This window comes from Haemorhous mexicanus, chromosome 12 (assembly GCF_027477595.1).
Source record: "Haemorhous mexicanus isolate bHaeMex1 chromosome 12, bHaeMex1.pri, whole genome shotgun sequence".
Classification (NCBI taxonomy): Eukaryota; Metazoa; Chordata; class Aves; order Passeriformes; family Fringillidae; genus Haemorhous; species Haemorhous mexicanus.
In genome coordinates, this window is record NC_082352.1 from 3,170,354 (window position 1) to 3,195,904 (window position 25,551).

The following is a 25,551-nucleotide window of genomic DNA, read 5'->3' on the forward strand; positions in this document are numbered from 1 at the left end:
CCGCAGCCCGCGGGACAGCCGGCCCCGCCCGGCAGCACGCACGCTGGTGCGGCTGGCAGCACACTTGCTCCATGTGCCGAGCAGGACCCGACAGAGCGCCCCAGGGCTCTAGCGGTGACGCTCTGTCCCTGTCCTCTGTTGCTCTCTCCGTTTCTCATTTTCTTTCTCGCTCTCTTTTCTATCCCCTTCTGGTCGGGACCATACCCTTTCTTTACCAATAAACAGTCTTCAGATATAACGCCGCATTTGTGCCTTATTTTCATCTGAGAAATCTATCAAAAAGAATTCTCCTCTGCTCCCCTTACAGCAGGACAGACAATGACCAACACACTTGTGTCTCCCACCGGCGTCTGCCCTGTGACAGCAGAGCCACCCACCAGCCAAGGCCGTGGGGGAGTCTGTCAGGAGAGCACTTGTTTGACCTTCTCTGGCCCCTGCAAAAATGGCTTACAGCTCTGTCTCTCTCATGGCTGGGTTTGGGGTTTTCCCCTCCGACTTCTTTCCTCCTTCCCCACCCTGTCTTTTTTCCCTTTAAAACTCTCCCGGAGCACCTGACACAGGGCTGGGGTCAGTCACTTGTGCTACTTACAGTGGTGGGGTTGACCAGAAACACTCCAGGCAGCTGCTGGTCGGCAGTGCTAGGGTTTAGCACCCAGCTGAATTCACTCCTGCAAGTGTTCTCCAGAGTGACCTTGCTGTGATGAATTTCGTTAAACATCTGGAGAGAAGGCACAGAAGAGGGAAGTTACAGACCTAGGGCTGCTGCTGGGAATCACCTTCCTCTCTCCTGGGGCTGAAAGCAGACACATCATGGGAGCAGGCACCACGGAGGAGACAAGGGCACTTGGGAACCTGGGGAAGCCCCAAGCACAGGGCACCTGTACAGGACCAGGGAGCTCTGGCAGCACACAGAGGTGTGGTAACAACCATGTGAGGGCCAGCAATAAATGAACCAGGGGACATGGGCTCTCTGCACTCTGAGGAGTCACCAACAGCCAGGAGAAACAGAGACAGCACTGAGGCATTCCAGAAGAAAAGGTACCTGCATGCCAGTATTGGCAAACAACACACATGCAACAAGGGAGTCACCCAGGGCAACACAGACAGGGCCAGCAGTTGGAAATATCTGTGGGCTTTCAACTGGAAAAGAGTGAAGTGGGGATTATGCTGGGACAGTCTCTCCAACTGTAGTGACAGGAAGCCCAACTTCTTCCCTTGATTATTGTGTGGATTAAGCAAGAGCTTTAGACAAGAGCATCTCCTTGGAGGTCAGGCTTTAGGGCGGATTAGCAGAAGGATGTCTCAGGGACACATCCCTCAGAGCAGCCCCACTGGGACCCTGCCTGCCTCAGGAGGCAGTCTTAGGTACCCTGGAAAAGAGGCATTCCCAGCATTGTGGAGAGGGTTGGAGATGGCCATTTTAAACCAGCTTGGATGCCAGATGTGTCCCCCAAAGGTTGTACTTCCAAGCCCCAGAGCCAACAAAGGGGCTGGGAAGGGGAGGGAGCCCTGGAGCGAGGTGGGCAGGAACCCACCAAGGCAAGGAGCTGTGCCAGGGGATGTGTGTGCTACCTGAGAGCCACAGTCGATCTCCCGGGGGCTCAGGGAGTAGCTGACACAGGAGGTCTCCCCGGTCACCACCACCTCGTAGGTGGGGCCTCCCTCCACGTGGCACAGTGCCATGACATCAGAGATGGTGTTGAAGCCGCTAGAGAAGGTGAAGGAGACCTGCTGGCTCTCTCCTGGCCGCAGCACACCTGACAGTGGCGCGATACTGAAAACCTGGATGGAGGACAGAAGAGATTGAGATGTTAAGCGTGGAAATGGATGCAGAAGAGCATCTTGGAGCAAAGTGCAGCTGTAGCCAGAGGGGCCTATTCCCTAAACACTGCCAGAATCATCCTAATCTTATCCTGCATCTGTGCCACTGACCAGTGAAGGGACCATGAGGAAAATCTTCTCCCATACTCACAGATCAATGCATTAATTAATACACTACATTAAAGTAAATGTCTCCTGCCAGTAGAAATTCTCTCTGATGCATGATTTGCCTTTAAAAAGCCTTTCTTACTGCTTTTAGAAAAGGTGGACACACAGAGTGAGAGCTCTTGGAGCTCAGGGAGCTCAGAGAAAAACTCCAGCCCAGCTCATCTGACTCCTGAGGCTTTTCCCCTTTCTCTCTGAAATATATGCTGCGTTCTCAAGGTGCCTCAGCAAAAGCTCCTGCAAAAATTTCCTATGAGATGAGGTCCAGGGGAAGCAATGCCCTCCATAGGTGCTGCATCCTTGGGCAGCCCTACAATGTATTCTGCACGGCCTCTCCAACAACCAGTTGCTTCAGCAGCACTTTGTGATGGGCCTGGAGGGACATGAGGCCCCTCTGTGGCCAATGCTGAGGGCCACCAGTGGCACTGGGAGCTCCAGCCACACTGACAATGTGCAAGTGAGACAGATTCCCTCTTACCTCCTCCACTTCGAGGGGAGTGTGCAGTACATCCATGGGGGATTTGACTCCCACGAGCCCTAGTGGGATGTAATACCGTCCACGGCTTTCTGGTGGCACCTGAAAACAAAGCCATTTTCTATGCTAGGAGGAAGAGACAGCCACTTTGCAAAGTCTCAGTTTATAAGACAGCTTCAGGGCCACCAACACCAGCTCTTGGGTGAAAGCAGAGACCTGCACACAGGTAGTCTGGGTTGGGTTGGGAAGAGGGTACATGGAGATCAGGACTCATCAGAGCTTGCTCTGGGAAGGAAGCTGGAAGTCTTACCATGATAAAAGCCTCATCTTACATTGTGAAGAAAACAAGGCAAAAAATCCCACACTCAGCACAGGCCTGTAGGAGTGAGCTTCTCCAAGGAAAATTCTCCTACTTCTCCCTCCCACTCACCCCATGTCCAGCCACTGGCCCTGCTGCCTGACCAGCCCTCAGGACACAGGACAGCAGGGCAGCAAAAAGGGAGGTCGGCAGCACAAGCATGACTTGGTGCTGGCAGGCTGGGGAGACAGCACAAACACTGGGTGGACAAGAAAATCTACCTCTGCTCCTGAAGATTGGGCAGGATCCTGCGATTCTTTCAGGGCCGTGACTGGCTCCTCTTTTCTGATCCTGAAGCGTCTCCTTCGAGATACTGAGGATTCCAAACTGGTTCTCTTCTCCTTTGGTGGTTTGGGTTGGAATTTAGGTGCGGAAAGCTCATATCTGGAATATAACATAACTATGACCAGGGACCTGCAGTGGGAGGGAGGGACACCTGCACCAGCAGCTCCTGGTCAGGATGCAGCCCCTGGCTGGGTGCTGGCATGTTGAACTGAGAGATGGTTTGATCCAGCCCTTCCCAATCCAGGCTGGAGCAGCTCTGTTCTAAAGGTAGCCCAGGGATGACACCAAGGTAGCAGTGGTGCAGCAGCTGCAACTGCTTCCATTGAGGAACTACAGAGGACAGGGATTAACACCTTGTGGGAAGGCAAAAAGCACGGTGGGAGCAGAAAAGACAGAGAAGGCAAGCAAAAAGGTGAGATTTGAGGCACCAAGAGGCAGACCTGGCCACTGAGGAGCCAGCACAGCCCCCCCAGTGCCCAACGCCAGAAACTCTGCAGCTCCACCAGGGGTTTATCAGGAATGTTTCCCTGACAGTGTTGGGGGGGCTTGGTTGACATTTTCCAACACTCCCAGGTGACTCAGGTCACATTCCCCATTTTAAATAGAAGCAGGTGCTCAGGGTAACTCTGCTTGTGTTTCTAATGCCACGTGAGGGACATCGTTGAGCCGTGCCTGCCTGTCACCCTGCTGAGCTGCAAGCGCTCCCCACAGTCAAACGCCACCGCCAGGATGCTCTATTCCCAGACAGGCATTCAGGGCCTGCAATGACCTGCTCCCCAAAGAATCACTGTCTTTGGCTTTGTAGCTTGTTATCTATGGCTGGGTTTCTTTTCTGGCTCTCTCATCATAACCCCCAAGAGATCCCTACTCATCTATTCCACTGTCTTTAGTTTTAATGAATGGTTTGAGGCAACTTCCCAGGACCACGGTGCCCAGACAATGACATTTTTCACTCTAAAGTAGAAACTCTCTAGGAGGCAGGGATAGGAGATCATGTGATGAACAAGTCCTGCTGTCAAGCAGTACAGAACCCATAAGGGATATGTTGCAGTGAGGAAAAGTCAAAATGAGTAACAAGTGTCACAAAAAAAGGGAGTGAAGAATCCGAGGTGTCCACTGAAAGCTGACCCCTGGGAAAGAAATCATCGTGGCAGTAAAGGAGTTGTCTCAGCAAAGAAGGAAAGGGAAGGCTGTTAGCTGGCTGTTCAGCATCAGCCCAGGCACTAAGTAGCTCTTTGTCTGGTGCTGGGACTTTCTGGGCATCCTCCAGCACAATGCAAGGGAGGAAGGCAAGGAGCAGAGAGCAGCTCCTGCAGAGAGGACCCATCCCAAAGCAGAGGGGCCAGAAAGGCCTCCAGCAGCACTGTGGGAGCTGGGACTAGGAGCCCTTCATCAAGGTGAACATTGCCTCAGGCCACAGAGGTCTGAGAAAGCAGCTTTCACCCCAGCTTTCCTTCCCAGGGGAAACCACTGTGGGGGCTACGCAGCACCAAATTGGTGGAAAACCTATTCCCTGAGCATCCAGCCTGAGCACAGCTGGTCAGTGTTATTTGCACAAGAAAAAGTCAGAAGCAGTCTGTCAGATCCTAGGCAAACAGCTTTCTTCTTTGCCAAGTACAAGCAGGACACCAGGAAGAAGAGCTTCGAGGAGAGGGCAAAGGTGCACATACCTCAATCTGTAAACCTGGCTCTTGGAATGGAATGTCCAGTGGTACTCCACGGGAAGGGAGCTGCAGTTGGTCATCTCCAGAGAACGCACTTCTTTAGTGCCAGCCACGATGCAGCCAAACTTTAGGGTGCTGGGTTGGATTTGGAGATTTGGGAAGTGCACTTCTCCCCGAAGGACGATACGCTCCACAAAAGGATGGCCCCTGACCATGTCTATGTTCAGAATCTTCTCTTTTTTCCAGCTCTTAAAATCCAGTTCATAAGCTGGGTCAAATGCAACGTAGAGATGACAGGTCTCCCCTACACCCACTCTCACAGGCTGCAAGGAGATGAGCAGTAATTAATCAACCCTGTGGCATGATGCCCCAAGGTCTGACAGCATGAAACAGTAAATGCTCAAAATGACCCCAGCATTGGATTCTCAGTTCATGGTTCATTTCTCTACAGCAGGAGTCTGTCTGCAGGCACCCCAGTCCAGTCCAGGATTCCCTCAGGCTCCCATTTCTGTGCTCAGCCCCAATACAAGGGGGAGGCTGCTGGAGAGCTGGCATGCTTTCCAGGAGACACCTTTACTGCATGGCTCACCCAGACCCAGCTGCCTGCTCCCTTCTCCCTGTGCCTTAAAGCCAGGATGGATCTCCTCAATTCAGATACTATTTTGATTCCTTCAGCAGCTCTGCTGATGCAGCTCAGGCCAGCCCACTGCTGATGCTACAGAATAAACTTCTTGACTCAAGGATCTCCCAACAGAAAGGCACCACCACATCCCTCCTCTTCAGACCCCACTGGAGGAGTCCAGGGCTGCTCACCTGGCCATCTGGGAGGGGTTGCTGGTCCTCATCACAGACCAGGAATGGCTGCTCCAAGTCCAGCATAAGGTCCAGTGGCAGCAGGCAGGTGTTTTTTAAAGCCAAAGGCTGGTACTGCAGAGTCAGGACATCCCTGGGTTTCTATGGAAACAGGATAAGGAAAAACAGATAAGGAAAACCAGCCTCAACTAGCCACAGACCTTCTTCTGCTTCTGCTGCATCTCACATTCTTCAGCCCCAGAAGTGCATACATCTCTATTTACCCTTTCTATTTGTTTCTACCCTTCCAGGAGGTTTTTCTTTATAGCAGATGCTTTTCATGTTTAGAAACCACAGCATCATCTGGGGGCCAGGGAAACACTCCCACGTACAGATGAGGGAATAGGCTCCTGAGAGGAGGTGGCTGCTTGAACAAGATCTAAAGCAGAATGGGAATCCAGCCCATTTGTCTCCAGTTTTGTCTTTCCGTTGGGCGGAACAGCACTAGATGGTCCTCACTCACATACAGTCATTTCTCACAGCCTTACAGGCTCTAGCAGCCTCAGAAAAGCCCAGGCTCTTCCTTCCTGTCTATGCACTGTGCTGGGCTTCCTGCATGGTTTAGAGAAACCAGAGACTTTGGGAAGCTAGTTCTGCATGTACTCATATCAAACAGGTGCTATGCCCTAGTATGCCATAAATCAGTTTGTGTGTGTGGCAGGTAGAATCAGAGAGAGCTGAAAAGATCCTAAATTATATCTGAACTGCCTGTTCCAGGGGGGATTCTGTACTTCAGGGGAAGCCTGGAAACCACAAGAGGGGTCTGAAACTACGGAAACCAAAGGATGAAACATCTTCTCTTTTTCAGACAACTTTCAGGGGAGGGAAAGGTCATGCTGGAGCTGGGATCCAGAGACTAAAGGGCACCTGCTCTGCCTCAGTGTTATCACTGCAGCTTCAGGATGTCTGGGGTCCTTTGAAGCAGGTAAGACTTAGGGAAATGCACAGAGCTGTACTATATAACTATCCCATAAAACATCCATGCCAACAGCAGATGGCAAAGAGACACAGGAGATGATGGGTTTTTCCTTGTCAGCCTGAGGAATTCACAGGAATCTCCATTTTTCCCAGCATCCCTACAGCATCGGTGTACAGACATCAACATGCCTTGGAGCATCCTCCAAAACCTCCCTTTACAGTGAGCAGAGAAATTGGCATTTCTCTGGAAGTGGCCATGATCCCCCTTGGCAGTGCAGCTGTAACTGCAATTTTACTTTGGGGAAATTAAATACCAGTCTCATCTCTAAAAGCATCTTCACTCACTTTACAAAGTGCCTCAGGAAGGGTAAAGAGGGGCTTTAACAAAAGCACACAACCCCCTCAGCCATGCTGTTAAATGCCAGGATGCAAGCCAGACTTACCTTGTTCACAAGGAAAGAGAATTGCCTGGCTGACACTTCTATAGAGGGGTGAATAAACTTGCAGGTAAGGACTGTTTCTATTATCTTCTCTGTCCTCCTGGTTATCCCACTGACAGCTTCACACATCACATAATCGTGCACCTCCTGCATGCAAGAGTCACTTGTCAGCAGTAGGTGGTGGCAGGGCATCCAGCAAATGCCCTGCATTGGTCAGCACCCACCATCCACCCCAGGCCCTACTCCTGCCACAGAGTTATGGTCACTGCCCCCTTTTCTTCCTCCCCCCTTTTCATCCAGCAAATGCCCTCCTCCATTGGCTCAGCACCCACCACCCACCCCAGGCCCTACTCCTGCCACAGAGTTATGGTCACTGCCCCCTTTTCTTCCAGTGATGCAGCTTATTTATTCTGTGCTCAATTGTATCACTGCACCCCAATAACCACAAAAGGCACTTGTGAGATTCTCCCTACCTTCACATGGCTTTTGTTTTACTCCATGCTTACCCCAGATAAATCACTTGGCACTTGTTTAATTCACTTTCTTTTTGGGCTCTTAGTCTAAGTGTAACCTATTTCTCTGCCCTTCTTTGCTGACTAAGCATGCAGTACTGTTTGCCCCAAAAGAGCAATACTTCCTTCCATCCCTGCTTTGGGAGCAGCACTGGGTTTTGGTAGCTGTGCAATCACAATAAAGCCTTAGCTGGTCTGATGGTGGCCAGCAAGGAAATCAGCTGGTGCTGCCACAGAAACGTGTGGTCTTACATCAGTTTCTTGAAGGCCTCTGTTCATTTCCCCAGGCAAATGCCAAGGGACTGTGGAGCAAGCCCAGGGGAGGGGATCTGATGGTTCCACAGGCTCAGCCCGTGGTGGGGACCTCACCTGTGGGATGTGGGAGAAGCCTCGCAGCACCATGTCCTCAGACTGTCCTGGCTTCAGGTCCATCGACACTGGCTCCAGCCCAAACACGGGGCTGGCACGTTCGGGGCTCTGGGAATCATCCTGGGAGCTGCTGAGGGCTGAGACACTCTGGCCCTCCTGCTCAGGTGGCCTGTAGCATTCCACACTCCAGAAGAGCTGATAGAAGTGGTGGCCCTTGTTTGTTACTCTGAACTGATGAATACTGGGAACGAGGCTAGAATAGAAGGCAGGATGCAAAATCTGCTATTTCCCTGGTCATCAGATTGCTCCCAGTGAGCAACCTGAGGTGTTAATTGCTTGGAGACTGTCTACATTTCCAGCTCTTAATGTGGACCAGAAATAGTGTCTGATAAGGTGCCCTTTTGATGTTATTATTGCAAAGGGAAATATGTTTATAATGGTAATATAATGTTTTCCAGGTGAGGCTAACAGGAGGTGGTGTTTTCCTCCAAAATGTTTGTTCTGGGCTGATTCATACTGTTGCTGTATTTTGTATTAATCTGTGCCTGAAACTGTAAGTGAATCTTTGAGATCCTGCACTTGGGGACTTTGTGTGTGGGGGTATGATTGCAGACATTTCTAAAAGCCGGCTCGGAGGCAGTTTCTGGATGACCCCAGCAGCAGGTAAAAATCATCTGCCTGCTCCAGGAGAGGACAGCGGGGGAGCAGAGCCTCTCTCATTCGTAGTAGCTTTGGTTTTGCACTGCTAGCCATTTGTAGAAACTTCATTTTGCATTAGAAACTGTCTGAAAGTGAACTTTGCCAACTCTGCTGGCAGTCGAGCGAGGTCCTGGGCAGAGCAGGGCAGCAGCAGAGCCCTTGAACAGCACGAGGAAGCGGCAGCAGCGGCGGTGCAGACCCCGCACAAACCAGAGAGTTTCCATCTGCCTCTGGAACTGCTCTGTGGGCTCCTGCCTTGCCAGTGGGGGGTGTCACCCTCCTGTCTCTTTGCTCCCGAGGCCCCTGCTTGCCATTTTGGAAGGGAAGGGTCTGATGCCACCTTCCCTTGGTCCCTCAGCCACACGGAGGGAGGGACTGCCTCATCCGGGCGCCATTTCAGGAACCTTTTGCTCTGGGGGAGCCTATGAGCTCATTACTTGATCAAGTGAGGACATCAGTGTATTAGAACTAAAGACAATTCAGTGGCAATTTAGCAACTGGTTTCCCTGTCAGTGGCTTTTGAAGGTGTCTAACAACTCTCAACTGGCCATCACGTGTTTCTAAAGGAATCTCTGCCTTCAGGGAAGGAGTCAGGGCTTTGAACACTGAAGAAGACCTTGCCTGAAGGACTACAGCAAAACTGCTCCTTGTTGAGACAGGAGGAGAGGTGGGAGTGGAGAGATCTCCTACCTGAATTGGTATCCCAGGTTGAGCTCCGGGGCGAATGGCTTGTCTATGACAACCGTGGTGCCAGTGCCCAAAGCCACCAGCCCGAAGGCGGTCCAGAGGCTGTTCCCAATGAACAGCTGGACAGGGACAGCAAAAGGCCCCGTGTCATCCAGGGTTACTGTGACAGACACAGGCACCTCACCCCCAGCAGGGATCACTCCTTCTCTGGGTTCAATGGCACAGCAGTGGGGTTTGCGAGCCTGTAGGACAAGCATAATTTGCATTTAGGAAACCATACACCCTGGTGTCTTGTGGGGTACAAGAAAAAAAAGACTAAAGAGGGGATGATAAAAATCAAAGGCTTAAAATCCCCAAAACACAGTATTGGGCAACAGCAGAGCTCTTACATCCTGTATTTTCCCCTCCTTTAACAGACTCACCTAATTAACCCAGTTTTGCCCAACCCAAGGGATGCTTATCCTCAGGAGAGTGTTCCTTCCCCATCTTTCTCTGGAGTGTGTGCCAAGGAAAGCTGCTTTCTCTCTCCTGGCTTCTCACAAAGGCTCAAGGCCAGAGGAAGGCAGGACTGCTCAAATCCCACCGCAGAAACCACACAGCTGGAAGATACTGCTGAGAGCCTGAAGAATACCTCTGCAAAACCAGTTGTGCAAAACCCCAACACCAAACTATTCTTTCCCAAGGGGCCATCAGTGCTTCTCAACATCCCCTAAAGGACTGAAGCCCTCACTCCCCACCCATCATCAGCTGTAAAGAGGTGCCCCAGTGCCCTCTGCTTTGGAAAAGTCACCTCCAAATGGTTAGAGCAGAGCAGGAAAGCAGGAAGCAGAAAGAAAACTGGATGCATGTGCTCTGTGGGCATGGCCCACTCTTCCCAAGAACTCTTGTCATCTGCTTTCTCATGGACTTCACAGATTGGGCAAGAGAGCTAGAAGCTGCCCGAAGGAGGGAGGAAAGGCCTTGCACCAGCACAGCTGTACAGACACAGCTCTGCAGGTCTGACCCTGGTAGGAGCATGTGAAACCCAGCCTTTACACACCATGACCACCCAGCCAAGGTGCACTGCTCCCTGCAGAGGCTGAAAGCACAACTCCATTGTGGGAGTCAGGAAAAGCTCTCCTGGAAAAATCCCTGACTTTAAGGTTACATTTATCTCCCAAACAGCTGGAAAAGCAGCAAGAGGAAATTCACACCCCTCCTCCTTGGCCCAGGAGGCTGTGGCTGGACTCTCCCACATGGCCTGACGCTTTACCCACAGACACAAACAAGTCCTTAGTACAGGTTTTAACCAGCTCCACAAGTTCAACACAGCCAGCATGAAAAAGAACAAACCTCAAGCTCCTCACAGATCTCCCCCTCCAGCAGACATCCCACTCAGCCCCAGGCCCAGCCCTTCCTGGCTGCACCAGCCCTGCTCCCCCTGCCAGGGGAGCAGCCCCAGCTCCTTCTGCCCTATGCAGCCTCCACATATTGAACAGCCCTTCTCTGCAGCTGGTCCCCAAAGATGCTCTTCAATAGCACAGAGATCCCAGGTTGGGGGGGGTGCACAACCCCCACACTTGTCTTTGTGTGGACAGCCCAGCTGGCTTGACCCACAGGAGGTGTGAAAATTGCCTCCCCACAAGCAGTCTGAGGACAGACCTCACACCCTGCTCTCTACTATTAACAGCAGTGTGGCACAAAGCAAATGGAGATGGACAAGGAAGCCACAGTGAAATCCATGCTCTGGGGAGCAAAGGACCACAGGTTTCTCTTGATTGCAGAGTTCCAAAAATGTGACACACAAAGCTAAAGACCTTCTGTAAAATTAAGGGAGAACTTGTCAACACAATCCAGATTAATTTCTGCTCCAACATCTCTGCACCTGACTTCACTGAGGGGTGCCCCATCTAAAACCACTCCAGACCAGGTTCCTCTTGCCTTGCTCAGATGGAATATTGGGAGTATCCTGCCTCCTCTCACACAGGGCAATATGGATATCTTGCCTATAAAAACCAAGTCATGGCTGCTACTGACCAGTCCATTTCCCTGAAAAACAGCCCCACAGATACTTACGACCTCCATCCTGAAGTCTGCAGGGACGAGACCTTCGTTGAAGAGGGTAAAGCTGCGTGAAGTAGGCTGTAGTGCTGGGATCTTGCCAAACTCTATCAGCCTTGTGCTTGGGTAGATTTCTGCCAGCTTTCCAGAGCTCCGTAATTCTACTCTCTGTTCCAGGAAGCAGGCAAGAAAGATTTCAAAAAAACCCCAAATCATACCACAACAGGGAAAGCTAAATGAACTTTAATAGCTCAACCCCACTCAAGTTATTTCTTTAGGGACTGCTTCCACTCTACAGCTGAAATGCTAGGCTTTTGGGAAAAATAAAAAAATTACATATGCACCTCCAAATGAAAAAGGATTAAGGTATAAGAAACATTCCAACCACAAATTATTGGCCCAAAGCTAAAAGCTTTGCAAGGAATTTCTAGTTAAGATGAGGCTGACAGTTAAACAACTGGTTATTCTGGTGGGGAGAAACCCTCCTCTTTAGGGTAAGCAGACTGATGGTTGAAAGCAACTGTTTTGTCAAACTTCAGCTTGCACTGCCTGTCCTGGCACAGCTTGCATTGTCTGTCCTTCCTGGTGACTGGTTTACATACAGTGCCACAATGGCCCAGGTTCAGATGTTTGGTGCCATCCAGGGAATTTAGCATCCTCATTTCCATATGTTTTAATATTAAGTTTAAATCCTTCTCCAACCAATCTTCAAATGCCAGCTTTCCTTTCTTTTACAGAAAGCTCAAGGTTCCCAGAAGTCTTCTGACTTCCTTTTTTGTGCTCAGAGAGATGACATTTTAAAACAGATGTTTCCAAAATTAGTAGCATTAAAGATTAATTAACTAAAATAATCCTTAATTCCAGCTTAGATGAACTACCTTCTGTGTCAGACACTGAGATTACCACCTATGAGGCATGAGCTGTTTGTGCCACCCATCCCTCCTGTCCTTCTCCACAGCAGCCTGTGCCTGTTTTCCCCAGAAGAATCCCTGTCCCTGTGCCCCCTGCCAGGAGCAGTTGCCCACAGGCACACAGCTCCCCTTGCACTCACCCGTGGGTTTCTCTCATCCCCGAACACGCCAATGAGAACATTGGTGCGATGCTCCCCTAATGTCTGCACCTCGATCACAACTGGGATCTCTGCGAAGCTGTGAGGCTGGACTATCCCACAGGGCTTGGGGCTGGAGTAGAGCACAGGAGAGTTCTCCTTGCGTTTCTGGAAGGGACAGAACCAAATACAACTTTAGAGGGACCTCTGAAGAAACCTTAAACTCCTTAACATCCACCGCAACAGCAAATTACACTCATGTTTAAAAATCCCCAGGACAAAGGTAAAAGGCACAAACAAGATGCAAGAATTGGAGGCTTAGCACTCCCAGGGGATGCTGCAAGGAGGCTGCCAGCACAGGCATTGGTGTCTGTGGATGCAGCAGCTTTTCACAACCCTCTAAGATCTCCCACAGGAAAACACCATGAAGACTAGACTAGAACATTAACTGTTTCCTCAGGAGGTTAAACTGCCTCCTCAAGTTTACATTCGGGTAGGATCCTGTTCTCAGCAGATCTTTAAGATTGAATAGAAATCAGCAAGGCCTTATCCAAACCCTTTTTTCCCCCAATAATCTCCTCAATAATATTTGACAGGAGGAAGTGGATGTGATGCCAAACCTGGGGAATAAGCCCATAGCAGCCAGGAAGGTCGGTGTTATTTGCAACGAGGAACTTCCTCTCGTAGGGCACCTTCAGGTGGCACTCATCGTAGAGCAGGATTTCAGGGTACACTCGCAGCTCAGGAACGAGACATCTGGGCAAAGAGATGATCCCAAGGGAATCAGAGATACTGAGAGAATGGAGAACATTTACCCCCAAAGATTGTAAAATGGAGCATAACACTGGTCACTATCAAATAGATATTTAACAGCCCTACAGTGATAAATTGCCTTCTAAGTCTTCCCACTCAAACAGGTCTTGTCAAGGAGGGGCAAACCCTGAGAGGCAGCACCCAGAGGCTGCCAAGTGCCCCAGGCAGAGCACTTTGTGCCACAGCTGCCTCAGCCCCTCCTTTGCCCAAGAAGGCTTGCAAGGACTCCTGTCACAGTCCCAGTGATCCACGAGCCCTGGGCGAGCCTTCCCAACAAGGATCAGGGCTCACTAAGGCTCAAGGAACACACAGCTCTGGTGTCTCAGGAAAAATGACTCTCTTCTCTCCCATGGTGCTGTTACCCTGCCTGAGAACTCAGCTCTTTACCCCAGCCCTGGAGAGCACGAGACACCAGCTGCCCTCCAGAGTGGCTGATCACCCCCTCCCAGGTCCTATAGCTCCCTTGGTCCTTCACTCCACAGCTCCATGCACTGACTGTCCCCTTGCTTGACAAGTTCCTCTTGCTTTAGAAAATGGCAGCCCAGGCACTGACTGGATGGCTCTGCCTGGGACAGGGAACAGCACCAGGGAGCTGCATCCCTCTGGGCATTCAACTGACACCCACAGCAGCACAGCAGGATGGAATTCTGCTGCAGCAACAACGACTTTTGGTTTAAGTCTGAGAACGTTAAAGCTCAAAATGGGAAGCAGAGGGAAGGAGAAAAACTAGAGCTGACCTGCCACATCAAGGGCTGCTTTCCCCTCATAAGATCTTGCCCTCACCACTCTTGCTGTGAGCCACTTTCCCCTGCCATGTGCTCTCATGAGCAGAAGGAGACCCTGACTCTCAGCAGGCTGCCTGGTGTGTCCCAAACCAATGCATGGTGGCTGCAACCAGCACAACTCCACCTCTTGCAGGCAGAAGGAGAGGAGGCCCTTGGGAAATTTGCTGCACCTCAAGCACCAAAACCCAGGCCAAGAAATGATACCATTCCTGGTCCCTTTAGAAGAGGGCCCAGGACCGTGCTGGGCTGTGAGCAGGGCTGCTTTTCACCACAGGCTGCTGCCCAAGCCCTGCTGTTCTCATGTCCAGCTGGCACAACATGAGGCCATTAAGCAGCACTTCTCCTTGGCAGCTGCAGCCAGCAAAGCCTGTGCAAGGCAGGGGCTGGGGGAGGCCAGGCAAGGGCTGGTACCTGGCTGTGATGAACAGTTTTGCCACTCCCTGGCCAATGCCCTCCAGGTCCACCAGCAGCCTCCGGCGGAAATCCATCACAGTGTTGGAACACAGGGTCACCTGGTGGAAGAGAAGAACAGGAAATTCTTCCTTACAAAACCTCATTACCCACATGTGATATCCTCCAGTTCTTGTTTCATGGTAAGGAAAGGGCAGATTTTGCCTTAATTCTTCTGCTGCTCCATGTGTAGAGCACAGTCTCTGAGAGTAGCAAAAGCCTTCTGGCAATACCAGATGTGTTAAACACACCTTGCTATCAGGTCATAGGTCAGTTACATTAAAACATTAGACTAAAGCTTTATGCACCACTGTATTCAAATTAAGGGGCCAATTCTTCATCTGACAATTACATAAACACAGAGGAAATCTGCTGACTTGAACAGAATGAGTTCAGCTTTACAGCAGGAAGCGGAGGGCAAAGTGTGGCCCAGCAGGTGCTGGGCAGTTCATGGCTACAGTTTTTTGTCTCTACTGGAGCTTCCTGCAGTGAACACAAATCATTCTGCTCCCCAGAAGGGGGGAAATGAGACCAAGAAGAAAGGCTAACTGCTTTATACAATGACATCTCTCTAACAGCCACCTTCTGCCCTCATCCTTGCTCTGCCCACTTGCAATCAAATCAATCGCTCTCAAAAACACAAGAATGGCTTCAGTACTTGACCATATGGTATGTGACCTCAGCAGATGATTTTGGAAACCAAACAGTGCTCCTTGAGGAACATCCAAAGTAACCCAGCTAGCAGAGGCCTCCCAGCAGTGCAGATCTCTCCCTCCCACCATGCTCAAAGCTGGCACCAGAGCTGAAGCCCTCCCACACTCCAGTGCAGCTTCAGCCCTGGTGCGGCAGCGTCTGGGGCTGGACTCTGGCTGTACCTCGATGTCCTGGTGTCCCTGGGGAAGGATGGTCCCTCGGCTGGGATTCATTGTGAACTCCTTTGGCTCCACATAAAATTGGATTCCCTTCCTCCAGGATGGATCACCGTGCCTGCGGATCTGATCCATGCTGTCGACAGCCGGCTGTGTGCCATCGTCCGACATGCGGAGCTGGAACGTCAGCGGCACTGAGGAGATGTTAGTGAGGCGACAGCACTGGGTGTAGGGAAAGCCTGGCAAAGGACACAAATATCCAGTCAGGCACCCATGATGGCATGATCCTGGGGTGAATATCCTGGCAGGATGAAAGTGGGATTAGAGTTTAGCTCTTTATTATCTGAACTACAGCCCACCGAGAAGCTGCGTGAGGAATTAATCGTCACTTAGTTCCCTTTGACACTAATTCCAGACTGCAGCCTTGAAAATGCCCCCTCCTAGCCCTGCTCAACACTGCAAGTGCTCCCTCATCTGCCTCAAACCAGCACCACTTATCTCTCAGTGATGGGTGTGCACCCAGACCCAGCATTTACTCTGAGAATTCAAGCTGTCAAATTCCCTGTTAAGTCTGCCAACACTCTCACAGTTTTCAAGATATACAAACAGTGAGTTGTCACTGGGAAGACGCTACAGCAAAAGAAAGTGAGGATGGAATCAGGAACTAGAACATGAGGCAAAGCACCCTAGTGCAGCTTCTCTCTGCAGCATCCTTTAGGCATCTCGTGGTTTGGGCCAAACCGACTGAGCACGGGACAGCTCAGAGCCCACTCAGCTGGGGGCACACCCAAGCCTTGCTTTGAGATTAGCAATTAGGAATCAGGTCCCACCTCACCCAGCAAACAGGGACATCACAGCCATGCTGCTCACTGGGATTGCTGCCTGCAAGGGTTTAGCCCACTTTAGCTCTGAGATTTGCTTTCCATCCTGGAAAGCCAGAGATACAGCCACTCATGGTGGGGATGTCCTGCAGAGCCCGCAGAGCAGCCACAACCTGCTCTGCAGTGCACACCTGGCTGGGCTGGCCAGCTCTGTGGGGAGGAGACTTCTCCCCAGGCCTGCTCACCAACAGTCCCTGGAACACAGATGGGGAGAAAAAACAACTTCAGGCGCAGCCCAGAGCTTCTCTGGGCCCATCCAAGTGACCACTGCCAGCTCCAGCAGTGACTCCAGCAGGGAGGCAGGAGAGGCACAAAAAGGACAAACCCAGATGTCAAAACCTCAAAGGAGACTGAGCTCAGCACATGCAGACAACAATCAACAGTTACAAAGAAGCAAAGATACAACAGCTGCCTTCAGCTGGAGAGACCTTAGGAATGAAATCGGATTCAGCAGGATCAATCTCCTGTTTCAGAACCATATTTCCATCTGTTGCCTTTCTTCTTTCGTTTGCTCAAAAGGCAACTTAACAAGTGCCTCGGTGGTGATGCAGGGTGGGGAAGAAGCAGCTCAGGAAGGGCAATTAGTTTTCTTAGAAAGTTCATGAACTTCATTATTACGGGTTTAGACTTCATAGTGAATATTCCCCTTGGTCTGGGAAGGGGGACAGGGGTTTTGGGGGGGTTTTGGCCTTGGGGGTGTGTGGAGGCCCTGGGGGGCTTCTCCTAAGTTACACCCCCTTGGCTCCTTCCCCTGTTCCCGTCTGTCCCTATGTTCCTGAGCCACTCCCTCCCATTTCCCTGACTGGCTCTTATCTCTGTACTGCCCCGAGACCAGGGTGAGCCCCCAGGCCCCGAGAGAGTGAAAGCTGGCCTCTCCACGCGTGTGTGCTGGGACCTGAACATCTCACCGCGCGGCTGAATAAAACATCTGTGGATATTGTGCAAAGGCCCTGTTTGCTTCTTTACCCTGGACTTTACTAGCAGCAATTCAGGCTGCAACAGGGCTGGGCTTTTCCGTTTGGGGATTTTTTGGGAGTTGGGGCGTGATGCCGTGGGCGGCCGTGCAGTGGGAGCTGAGCTCGGGCAGGGAGCGGAGCTTCCCTTCCTCCCCCTTGGGGATCGAAGCTCGGCCGCTGCTGCTGCGGGAGGTTGTGTGCTTGGCCCCGGGACTGCCCTGGCTGCAGCTCAGCGCTGCCATCGACCCTGCCTGCCTGCCCTGCTCCTGCCTGCTGCTGCTCCGCACTGCCGAGACCCCCACAGCTCCTCCTGCCTGTGATCACAACTACACCAAAGGGGAAAAACACTACTTGGCAGGTTGGAAATTCCTGGTATTGTGTTCTTGTTTGTGCTGTCCTGATATTTTCTAGTAAAGAAATGTAATTTCTTTTCCCATATTTTTTGCCTGGAAGCCCTGTAATTTCAAAAGTATAATAATTTGGAGGGAGAGGGTCCTCTTTCCATTCTAGATAGATTCCCACCTTCCTTGGCAGACATCTGTCTTTTAAAACAGGACAGAAACGCCAGAAAATACTGACTTTCTGTTCCTTAGTTCTATTTGATCTCACAATGGCAAAACGCTACCTGAGGCACCAGCAGCCCTGCAGTTCACACCCTGAGGAGGCTGCTGTGGCAGACCATGAGTGAGGGATGCTTTTCTGTTGGAAGGCACAGATCCCTCACGCTGCATCCCAGCCCAGGGAACACTCACCAAAGGAGATCTCACCGAAGTTGATCTCATCGACATCGAACTGTAAACTCGGTCCAGAGACGCTGCCCCTGCATGGACAGAGCAGGAAATGGCTCGGTTAAAGGAATTGCAAAGGGCCGGCTGTCCTGGCTCAGGGGCACAAAACCTGGGCTCAGGGCACCCTGGGCTTCCAACCAACACAGCCCCATGGGCTCAGCACAGGGCCCCGTGCACAGGAGGCAGCTAAAGCCAAGTGGCCAGCAGCCAACAGCCACTGATGGGCTCTGGGCACAGGCAGGCAGGAAAAGCCCCCAAGTTGCTGGTGGTCCCACAAAGGACCCTGAACACACCCAGAACATGGCTCTGTGCCTCAGTTTCCCCATCTGTAAAGTGATGGACATAAAGGTGTCCTAACAAACTTCTGTACTTTCCTGCTTTGCTACTTCTTAGCTGTAACTGCTGTTCCCATGGAGGAGCTTTCTCAGGAGAGTTTGACCCACACAATCATTACAGACAGAGTTCTGAGACATAAACCCAGGGGAGCCCCAAATATCTTCTGAAAAGAGCAGCAACAGTTCTACACAGTGAACAGATGAATCCTAGAGGAGAGGACCAGCTTGTCAGCAGTGCACCAGCTGGCACAGCCAAGAGCAATAGCTTCAACAACCAAACCAGGGTGTCCTGAATCCAGCCCAGCACCTCAGCTGTCCTTGAACTCAGCAGACAGACTCCAAAAGTCACCAACACCCACTGAAATCAGCACTTGGAGCTGCACAACACTCACGAGTTGATTTCATGGTTGCTGCCAATCAATGCCCACTCTGCCTTTTGGTTCAAACTCAAGGAGCAGTGACCTGGGCCTTCTGTTGTATTCACAGGACTGCCCTGGCTCTGCTTTGCACATCTCAACAAGAGACACCTGCCCTTGCTCAAGGAGAAAGCTGCTTATGCAGAAACACCCCATGACCACTTTGGGGGAGGCACAGAGGAGAATCAATTATTTGATGGTGAAAGGTTCCCTGTGATTTCCAAAATAAAAAAGCAGCATTTTTCTGCCAAAAACAAAGCCAGCATACTTGTTTCTCCACTATGGGCAAACCTACTCACCACTTTTCTTTTGCTAAGCAATAACTTAATTGTTCTTTTTAATGCATCTCCCTTATCTCATTGGTATAATCCCAGTGCAGATTGCTTTCATTTCTTTACTGCCTTGAGCCAGTGCCTGCCAACAGCAGCAGCCCAGCTCCAAAGCTGCAGAGCAGCCAGCATCAGCTCTCCTGCTCCCACTACATTATCCCAGCAGCACATGGCTCAGGCTGCCAGGGACAAGGCCTCACGCTGCTGTGGTGCTGAGGACTGAGCTCTGCCTCCCCTGTGATCAGCCCTTCTCCCTTGTGCTGGGCCAGGATTATCTCTTGCCATGGCACCACCCCCCAGGAGGATGCCCAAGTCCTTGGGACAGTTCCTGCTGCAGTTCCCTGACTCCCAATCAGCCCTTTCCTGGCTGTGCCAAGGAGGCACCAGAGCACTCTGTGCACAGCAGCTGGGAGCACAGCTTGTCCCCCCCAGCAGGGCTGGCAGAGGTGAGCTGAGGCTGCTGCTGCCCACCTGGCATGGATTATTAACACAAGTTTTTACAAGCACTGCTGCTGCTGCAGAATCAGCCAGGCTGGCCCATCTCCAAAGCCCTGGGGGCCTTGCTGGGGGTTCAGGTGGGACATCCCAGAGCAGCTGCTGCCCAAAGCTGATCCATCCCACTGCCTGCCATGGCCCAAGGCACAGGGAGATCCCTGCAGGGAGGAGTCATTACAGCTCCCAGGTACCACCCAGGGCAGGAGGCATCCTCACACTAAGGTAATGCCAGAATCAGAGCAAAGATTAGAACCTCAGGAAACATCTTTTTTCTCTGGTCCACCCCAAAATGAGGTAGGTGGGGGATGTCCCAGAGACAGCTACAGATGTGCCCACAAGCTCTCAGGGTCCTTACCTGATGGTCAGGATTGCAGGCATAGGAGTTCCAGTCACACTGAACTGGAATTCTTCCTCAAAGGTCCCCAACACGGTGGCCTTGAAGGGGATCTGAACAGTCTGGATCCCACCTGGTGCAATGATGCCCTCCTTGGGTAGAAACTTGAAGCAGGAGCCCACGTTTGTGGTTGAGGGGATACAGGTGAAGGGAGCATCAAGAGCTCCTTTGTTAATCAGTTTCACCTGCAGCAGCAAGAAAGCAAAGTGGAAATACATGTGGAACCTTCCCTTCTTGGGAGTTATTGTCTAATGATGCCATGAACACCCAGAAAAGGGAGAAGATGCTTTGTGCTGCTGAATGGCAGCAGCCAAAAAAAAAATCACAGGACAAGTTCTGCCTTTGGGTTTTCCTGCAGAGCAGAGGTAACTCCCCAGAACTGCAGTCACCCTGGGGTGATCCCATGGACACAGAGCTGTGCACCTCTGCTCAGCATCACCAGGCTCATTGAGACCTGGCCCTGAGAACAACGTGGGCTGATTGCAGCTGTGCAGGGAATCCCCCCAGAGCTGCTGCTGCCCCAGTTAGCACAGCTCCACCAGCACCATCTGCTCATTCACCTTTTCCCCTGTCATGAAACCAATACATTGATTATGAGGCATCAGCATCAAAATGCATAGACAGCATCATCTTTTGGTAAGAAAGTTCAGCATGTCTTTCCCTTCCACAGCCAAGCTTTTGAAAGTGTCTGGCATGATGTAGTGCCTCCTTTTCTACCTCTTTCAGTTGCTCTCTCTTGATTTTTTTTTTTTCTTTTGCAAACTTGACAATACTGGAGGGGGAGGCAAATAGGTAGAAAAATCCTTTGCTTTATTCCCAGGAACATTCTTCTCTTTCTAGGGTCAGAGATGCACCAAGGCCAAAGTGTGGTGAGGGACTGGTCAGCAAGGGAAAGAACTCCCAAGCCTTTAGCAAGGGCCATCACTAAGCCAGGAGGGTGGATGGCTTTCCTGTGACTTCCAGGAATAAGCAGGAGACACTTGACTGGAAATTGTTTGCAGTGGGCTGAAGCTCAAAGGCAGCTAGTTTGTTCCAGCTGCTTCTGTAGAGCCCAGGCCAAAGGAGCCTTGTGTCTGCACTGCCACAAAAGCCTCTGAACATGCAGCTTTTGGAGCCAGTGCTGGTTTCATGGGTCAAGGGGCTGTTGTGCAGGAAGCCTCCCAGCTGATCCCTAGGGAAGGCTGCCCAAAAGCAGGGACTGGGGCTTCAGGAACAACAGACACACCTTTCTGACCCCCCAGATTTGAGCAGTGCATCAAATATTCCCTGCTCATAACTGCCCAGGTTGCCAGGAATTCCACAGCTCCAGCAGGCTTGCTGCTGCCTCAGGAGCCATCAGGGCCCACCCCAGCCCCTGCTGCTCACCTCAAGCATGTGGGAGGTGTCAACAAAAACGTTCCCAAGGTCCAGAGTCTGAGAGCTGAGCTCAACCAAGGGTCCTTGGCCTTCCCCTCTGAGGCGCAAGGGCAGCCTGCTCTCACGGCCTGGGGAGAGATGTCCATTGCAGTACAATCATTCCCTCTGTTACACTGCATTTTCCAGGCTGCCTCAGCGCTAGTCCCTGACTCTGAGCTGGATGCAACCAGCTCCTGATGCTTCAGGAGAAGATATAGACCCTTCTCTTCCCTCAGGAGATATCCTTTTGGACTGACTTGCAATTTCTAACCCATTCCTTGGCTGGTTTCCAATTTTAGCCACCAGTTTGCTGAGTTTAAAACATCTCTGATGTCCTGTCGTGGCAAGCCAAGGTGTAATGGGTATAAATTGAAAGAAAGGAAATTTAGGTCAGATATTAGGAAGAAATTTTTTACTGTGGGGGTGGTGAGACAGTGGGGCAGACTCCCCAGGGGCGAGGCACCAGCCCTGAAAGTGTTCAAAGCCAGGCTGGATGGGGCTTAGAGCTACCTGATCTAGTGGGAGGGGACTAGATGATCTTTAAGGTCCATTCCATCCTGAACATAGTATAATTCTGTGGTTTCTTTCCCATGCACTTAGAGAAGCTTTGAAATCCATTCAGTGAAGGCACAAAGCTCATAAAGAGCAAATTTCCAGGCAGCAATTACCAAACTACCAGTAGCACACGACTTTGTTGTCAAACTCCTCAACTTCTGACACTCAGCATTGTGTTCTATTTCCACAGACTGAGAGCTGCAAGGTGACAATTCCCACACAGGGACAGAAGCAGGTGCTGGCCAAGAGTGCTCCTTCTACAAACACCCTGGGCTCAGTGGGGCTCAGCCCCCTCTGGTCTGCTGGTGTCAGGGCAGTGGGAGGTGATCCAGGCTCAGGGAGCCCATTTCTAACTCAGCTCCTGCTGCCTGATGATGGATCCATGTCAAATGGACCATCCTGGAGGTCTCTAGAGGGGCTTAGTGCTTGTTCACTAAAGCTGTTCTGCTCTGTAGCTCTGTGGCCTTTGAGAAAATGTTGGCAAAGCCATGGCATGAAAACTTCTCCCTGCGCTGCCTGGGTTGTTCTGGGATCAGTAAGCCAGACACGGGTGTTCTGAGCCCTGGCCTTGCACAGGAGACTCCCTGCAAGCTGTAGGGCCAAGGATGATGTGCCAGCACTGCCCTGAACCCTGGCGACACCCTGGAAGCTGCAGGGCCAGGGTGGATGTGCCAGCACTGCCCTGCTGACCAGGGATTCTTCCCAGCAGTTACACAGGAGCCCAGGCTTGCACCATGGCTTCACTGTGGGTGAGAGAAGCAGGGGGAAGGACTGTACCTGAGATGTCGCAGTAAGCCATACTTTGGTACCCTAGTACCTCTAAGGGTTTGAAGGTCACCTTGATTTCAGCCAAACAATTTGGCCCAATTTCTCCCTTCTACAACAGAAAGAGACAGCAAAACATTTCTCTTCAAACTTCATGTTTCTTGTTTTCAACCACACTCCTGTAAGCCTTTGTTTAGAGCATCAATGATGAGTGAACAACACAAGGAGCCCAAGGAAACACTCCAAACCCAGCTCAACACAGCGCTGGAAGCTCTCAGTGCTCAGCTGATCAGCTCCCACTCTCCACAAGATTCCTACCACTCTGACACAAGTTCTTGGTCACATCATGCTGCTGTCAGCTACTGTGGGATGTAACTGCCACTGTGCACTTGGCCTTAGATGGGCCATGGGAGTAACCAAGAAGAGAACATGATCCCCTTCCTTGGAAATAAAAATATTAGTTTAACCTGTTTTGAAAGAAAGCAGAGGTTGGCATTATTCTAGGGTTTATTCCAAGATGAGAAGAGATTTTGCACTGTGCAGACACCAGACACTCATCATCTCTCACAATGCCAGCACTCAGAATCAGGGCTCTGGTTGATGGGAGCACGTGGCAGTTTGCTTGCACAAACAGAAAAGGAAAAGATTTTGTGTCCGTGTGTGCAGGAGAACTCCAAAGGCCCATTTCACCCTTCCACCCTGGTGTCCAGGCTCTCAGAGGACACTGGAAGGCAGACTCAGAAATAGTGCAAGGCGTGCTTACACGAGGGGATTGGCATTTCTGTCATTAACCTTGGGCTGAATTTGGCCTCCTTTTGCTTGGGAACCATGGCAAGCTTCAGGTCAGTGTGTGAGCTGGCAATGCTCCAACAGCCTCTGCTGAACCCCACGTGTCAGGGGAGCCCCTACCTACAGTAACTGCTCCCTGTGACACTGCAGGGACACACACAGAGTGCCCTTGAGCTCGAGCCTGGCAGCAGAGCTCAGCTTTGTCAGGCTCCCAGCCCTGCCCTGAGCCTGCAGGGCACAAATGCTTTTAGCAGGGAGCTCTGCAGCCACACCAGAAAGAAGGAGGAGGAGCAGGAGGAGCAGGAGGAAAATGAGGCTCTCAGCTATCACTTACCATTGGCTCAATGAAAAAAAAGTCACTGGAGAACAGCATGGAGTCTTCTTGCACCTTTGCCATTTTCTCCTGGACCATGCTTCTCATGAGGGCAATGTGATCTTCAAAAGAGCCCTTCTCCTTCTCTGTTTTTTTCTCCTCCTTGATTTTTTCCAGCCGCACCTTAGTCAGTGGGTGCAGCAAACGACGCTGCCTGCAGCCCCAGGGAGAGACAAGGCCAGCAGATGCTTTCATAAAGCCACATATTTGCAGAGAGAAGTGTGAGTGCAGGAGAGCAAAGCACCTGGGGAGGAGCAGCAGCAGCTCCCCAGCAAAGGCTGAGCCCAAGCCACAAGGGTCCCAGATGGATCAGAGGATAACTTCTTCACTGGCACAGCAGGTAGTTTTACTCCACACTTGCAAGCTCGGGAGAGGTTTCCAAAGCCAGCAGCCCTCAAGAGAACCTTCAGGCTCAAAGTCTCTGCCAAAACTGAGGGAGAATCCACCAGCCACTTCAAGTGGCATTTCCTACCACTGAGCTGCTTGGGGGAAGCAGATAAAAGATCAGGGAGCAGGACTTCCCTTGGAAGGGGAGGTGAAGCTGGTTTGCAGCTACATGTTACTAGCATCACTCTTTGTTTCTTCCATTTTGGACCTGCCCTGTTTCCTCTGCCTTTCAGAAGAGCATCGCAGAGCACTTCCAAATGAAACTGATGAATTCGGGCACCACACCCCTTCAGTGCCATTGCAGGTTTTATATACATGAAAACAGAGGCTCTGAGAGGGGAAGGGACTTTGTTGTGCAAGAGGGAGACAGCAAACTCCTGGAGAGACCTTTTCATGATCCAGAGCTTTTTGGGTCCCATCCCAGTGCATGGTAGTAGAATGTCCTGAAATGGTCCTGCACTATCTCCTCTCATTAAAAAGTCCTCTTTGCTCTTAAGATTTCAAAAGCTTCTCTGACAGCAGGACAGAGGCCTTGGAGCTAAAACCATTCCTATGACTGGAAGTAAGGAAGAACAACATGTCCTGGTGATAGTCTAGGACACAAACTGGCATAAAAAGAGATGAAACTGGAAGAAACCCCACAAAACCAAAATCAGGTTGAAGTTTACTTTGGGGAAACGTAGTTGCTTCTGAGGGGAAAGTGGATCACATGGGGTCCAGGCTGAGGCAAGCAAGTGGGAAAAAATGGAAATAAACAGCCCAGGGAAGTTGCCAGAGAAGGTCACGGGATTTTCTTCTAACACACAGAGCTTGTATGGAAGTCAAACGCTGTGTAAGGAGATAGAGAACAGTGGAAAACCAAGAAGCCCAGGGCACTAAAGAACCTTCTCACCAGCCATTCAAGCAGGCAAGGGTCCATCTCCTGGTCCTTTGCAAGCAATTTAAAATGGCTCTGGGGAGTGCAAGCAACCTGGCCCACAGCAAACAGGGGCTTGCCACAGCAGTTTTGCCCCAGCAGTTTTGGCCCAGTGTATTTTCAGTTTTTGCCTGGCAGTTTGCACAAGCAGGCTGAGAAGAAAGGGTGCAACGACCCACCCTCCTTGTGTAGTGGATTTTGTCCATTGGCTGGTTGTGAAGTGCAAGCCTTTTTTTTCCCCTTCTTTCTTCTTTCTGCCTTTTTTTTCCCCCAGCAATGGTTTACAAATTATGAAAAGCCATTGCTGCTGCTGCTGCCAGCAGAAGTGTACTAACTCAAAGAGAACCCCCCAGGAAGGACACAGCTGTCCAGGCCCCTGGCTGCAGGGAGGGTCTGAGCCTGGTGTTAATATCAGAGGTTAGTGCAAAAGACACCTGCGTGTGGTGTGAGCAGCTGAATAGTCTGCTCTGTCCAGTGGCAGAGCTTAAGGAAGAAGTGGAAAGGCTGAGGAGCATTAGGGAGAGCGA

General features: G+C 51.1%; 2 protein-coding genes across 2 annotated transcripts; both read right to left on the minus strand.

The window, feature by feature from the left end:
- Nucleotides 1–568: 568 nt before the first annotated feature.
- On the minus strand, nt 569–15,651 carry LOC132332999 (hydrocephalus-inducing protein-like). The gene is made up of 14 exons (XM_059857726.1): nt 15,257–15,651; nt 14,343–14,443; nt 12,954–13,089; nt 12,337–12,501; nt 11,301–11,453; nt 9,249–9,487; nt 7,860–8,112; nt 6,982–7,125; nt 5,582–5,722; nt 4,775–5,091; nt 3,041–3,203; nt 2,465–2,563; nt 1,573–1,782; nt 569–718 (listed from the first exon to the last, which is right to left on the minus strand). Exons 1-14 carry the CDS (start codon nt 15,419–15,421, stop codon nt 569–571), a joined length of 2,436 nt encoding a protein of 811 aa, XP_059713709.1. The 5' UTR covers nt 15,422–15,651.
- A 2,156-nt stretch (nt 15,652–17,807) lies between these two features.
- LOC132333000 (hydrocephalus-inducing protein-like) lies at nt 17,808–24,407 on the minus strand. Its single transcript, XM_059857727.1, has 6 exons — nt 24,394–24,407; nt 23,683–23,875; nt 22,572–22,671; nt 21,210–21,328; nt 19,806–20,029; nt 17,808–17,907 (listed from the first exon to the last, which is right to left on the minus strand). The coding sequence occupies exons 1-6, from the start codon at nt 24,405–24,407 to the stop codon at nt 17,808–17,810; spliced, it is 750 nt and encodes a 249-aa protein (XP_059713710.1).
- Nucleotides 24,408–25,551: the final 1,144 nt, after the last annotated feature.

Excerpts from the sequence above, each read along its gene's own strand:
- LOC132332999 (XM_059857726.1), bottom strand. The coding sequence starts at position 15,421 with ATGTCGGACGATGGCACACAGCCGGCTGTCGACAGCATGGATCAGATC. Across the intron at positions 13,090-14,342 it reads AAACTGTTCATCACAGCCAG|ATGTCTCGTTCCTGAGCTGC; the intron begins GTACCAGCCCTT and ends CTCTTTGCCCAG. Across the intron at positions 7,126-7,859 it reads GCTTCTCCCACATCCCACAG|GAGGTGCACGATTATGTGAT; the intron begins GTGAGGTCCCCA and ends TCTTGCATGCAG.
- LOC132333000 (XM_059857727.1), bottom strand. Across the intron at positions 21,329-22,571 it reads GGCTTACTGCGACATCTCAG|GCCGTGAGAGCAGGCTGCCC; the intron begins GTACAGTCCTTC and ends ATCTCTCCCCAG. Across the intron at positions 20,030-21,209 it reads ACACCTCCCACATGCTTGAG|GTGAAACTGATTAACAAAGG; the intron begins GTGAGCAGCAGG and ends TTGCTGCTGCAG.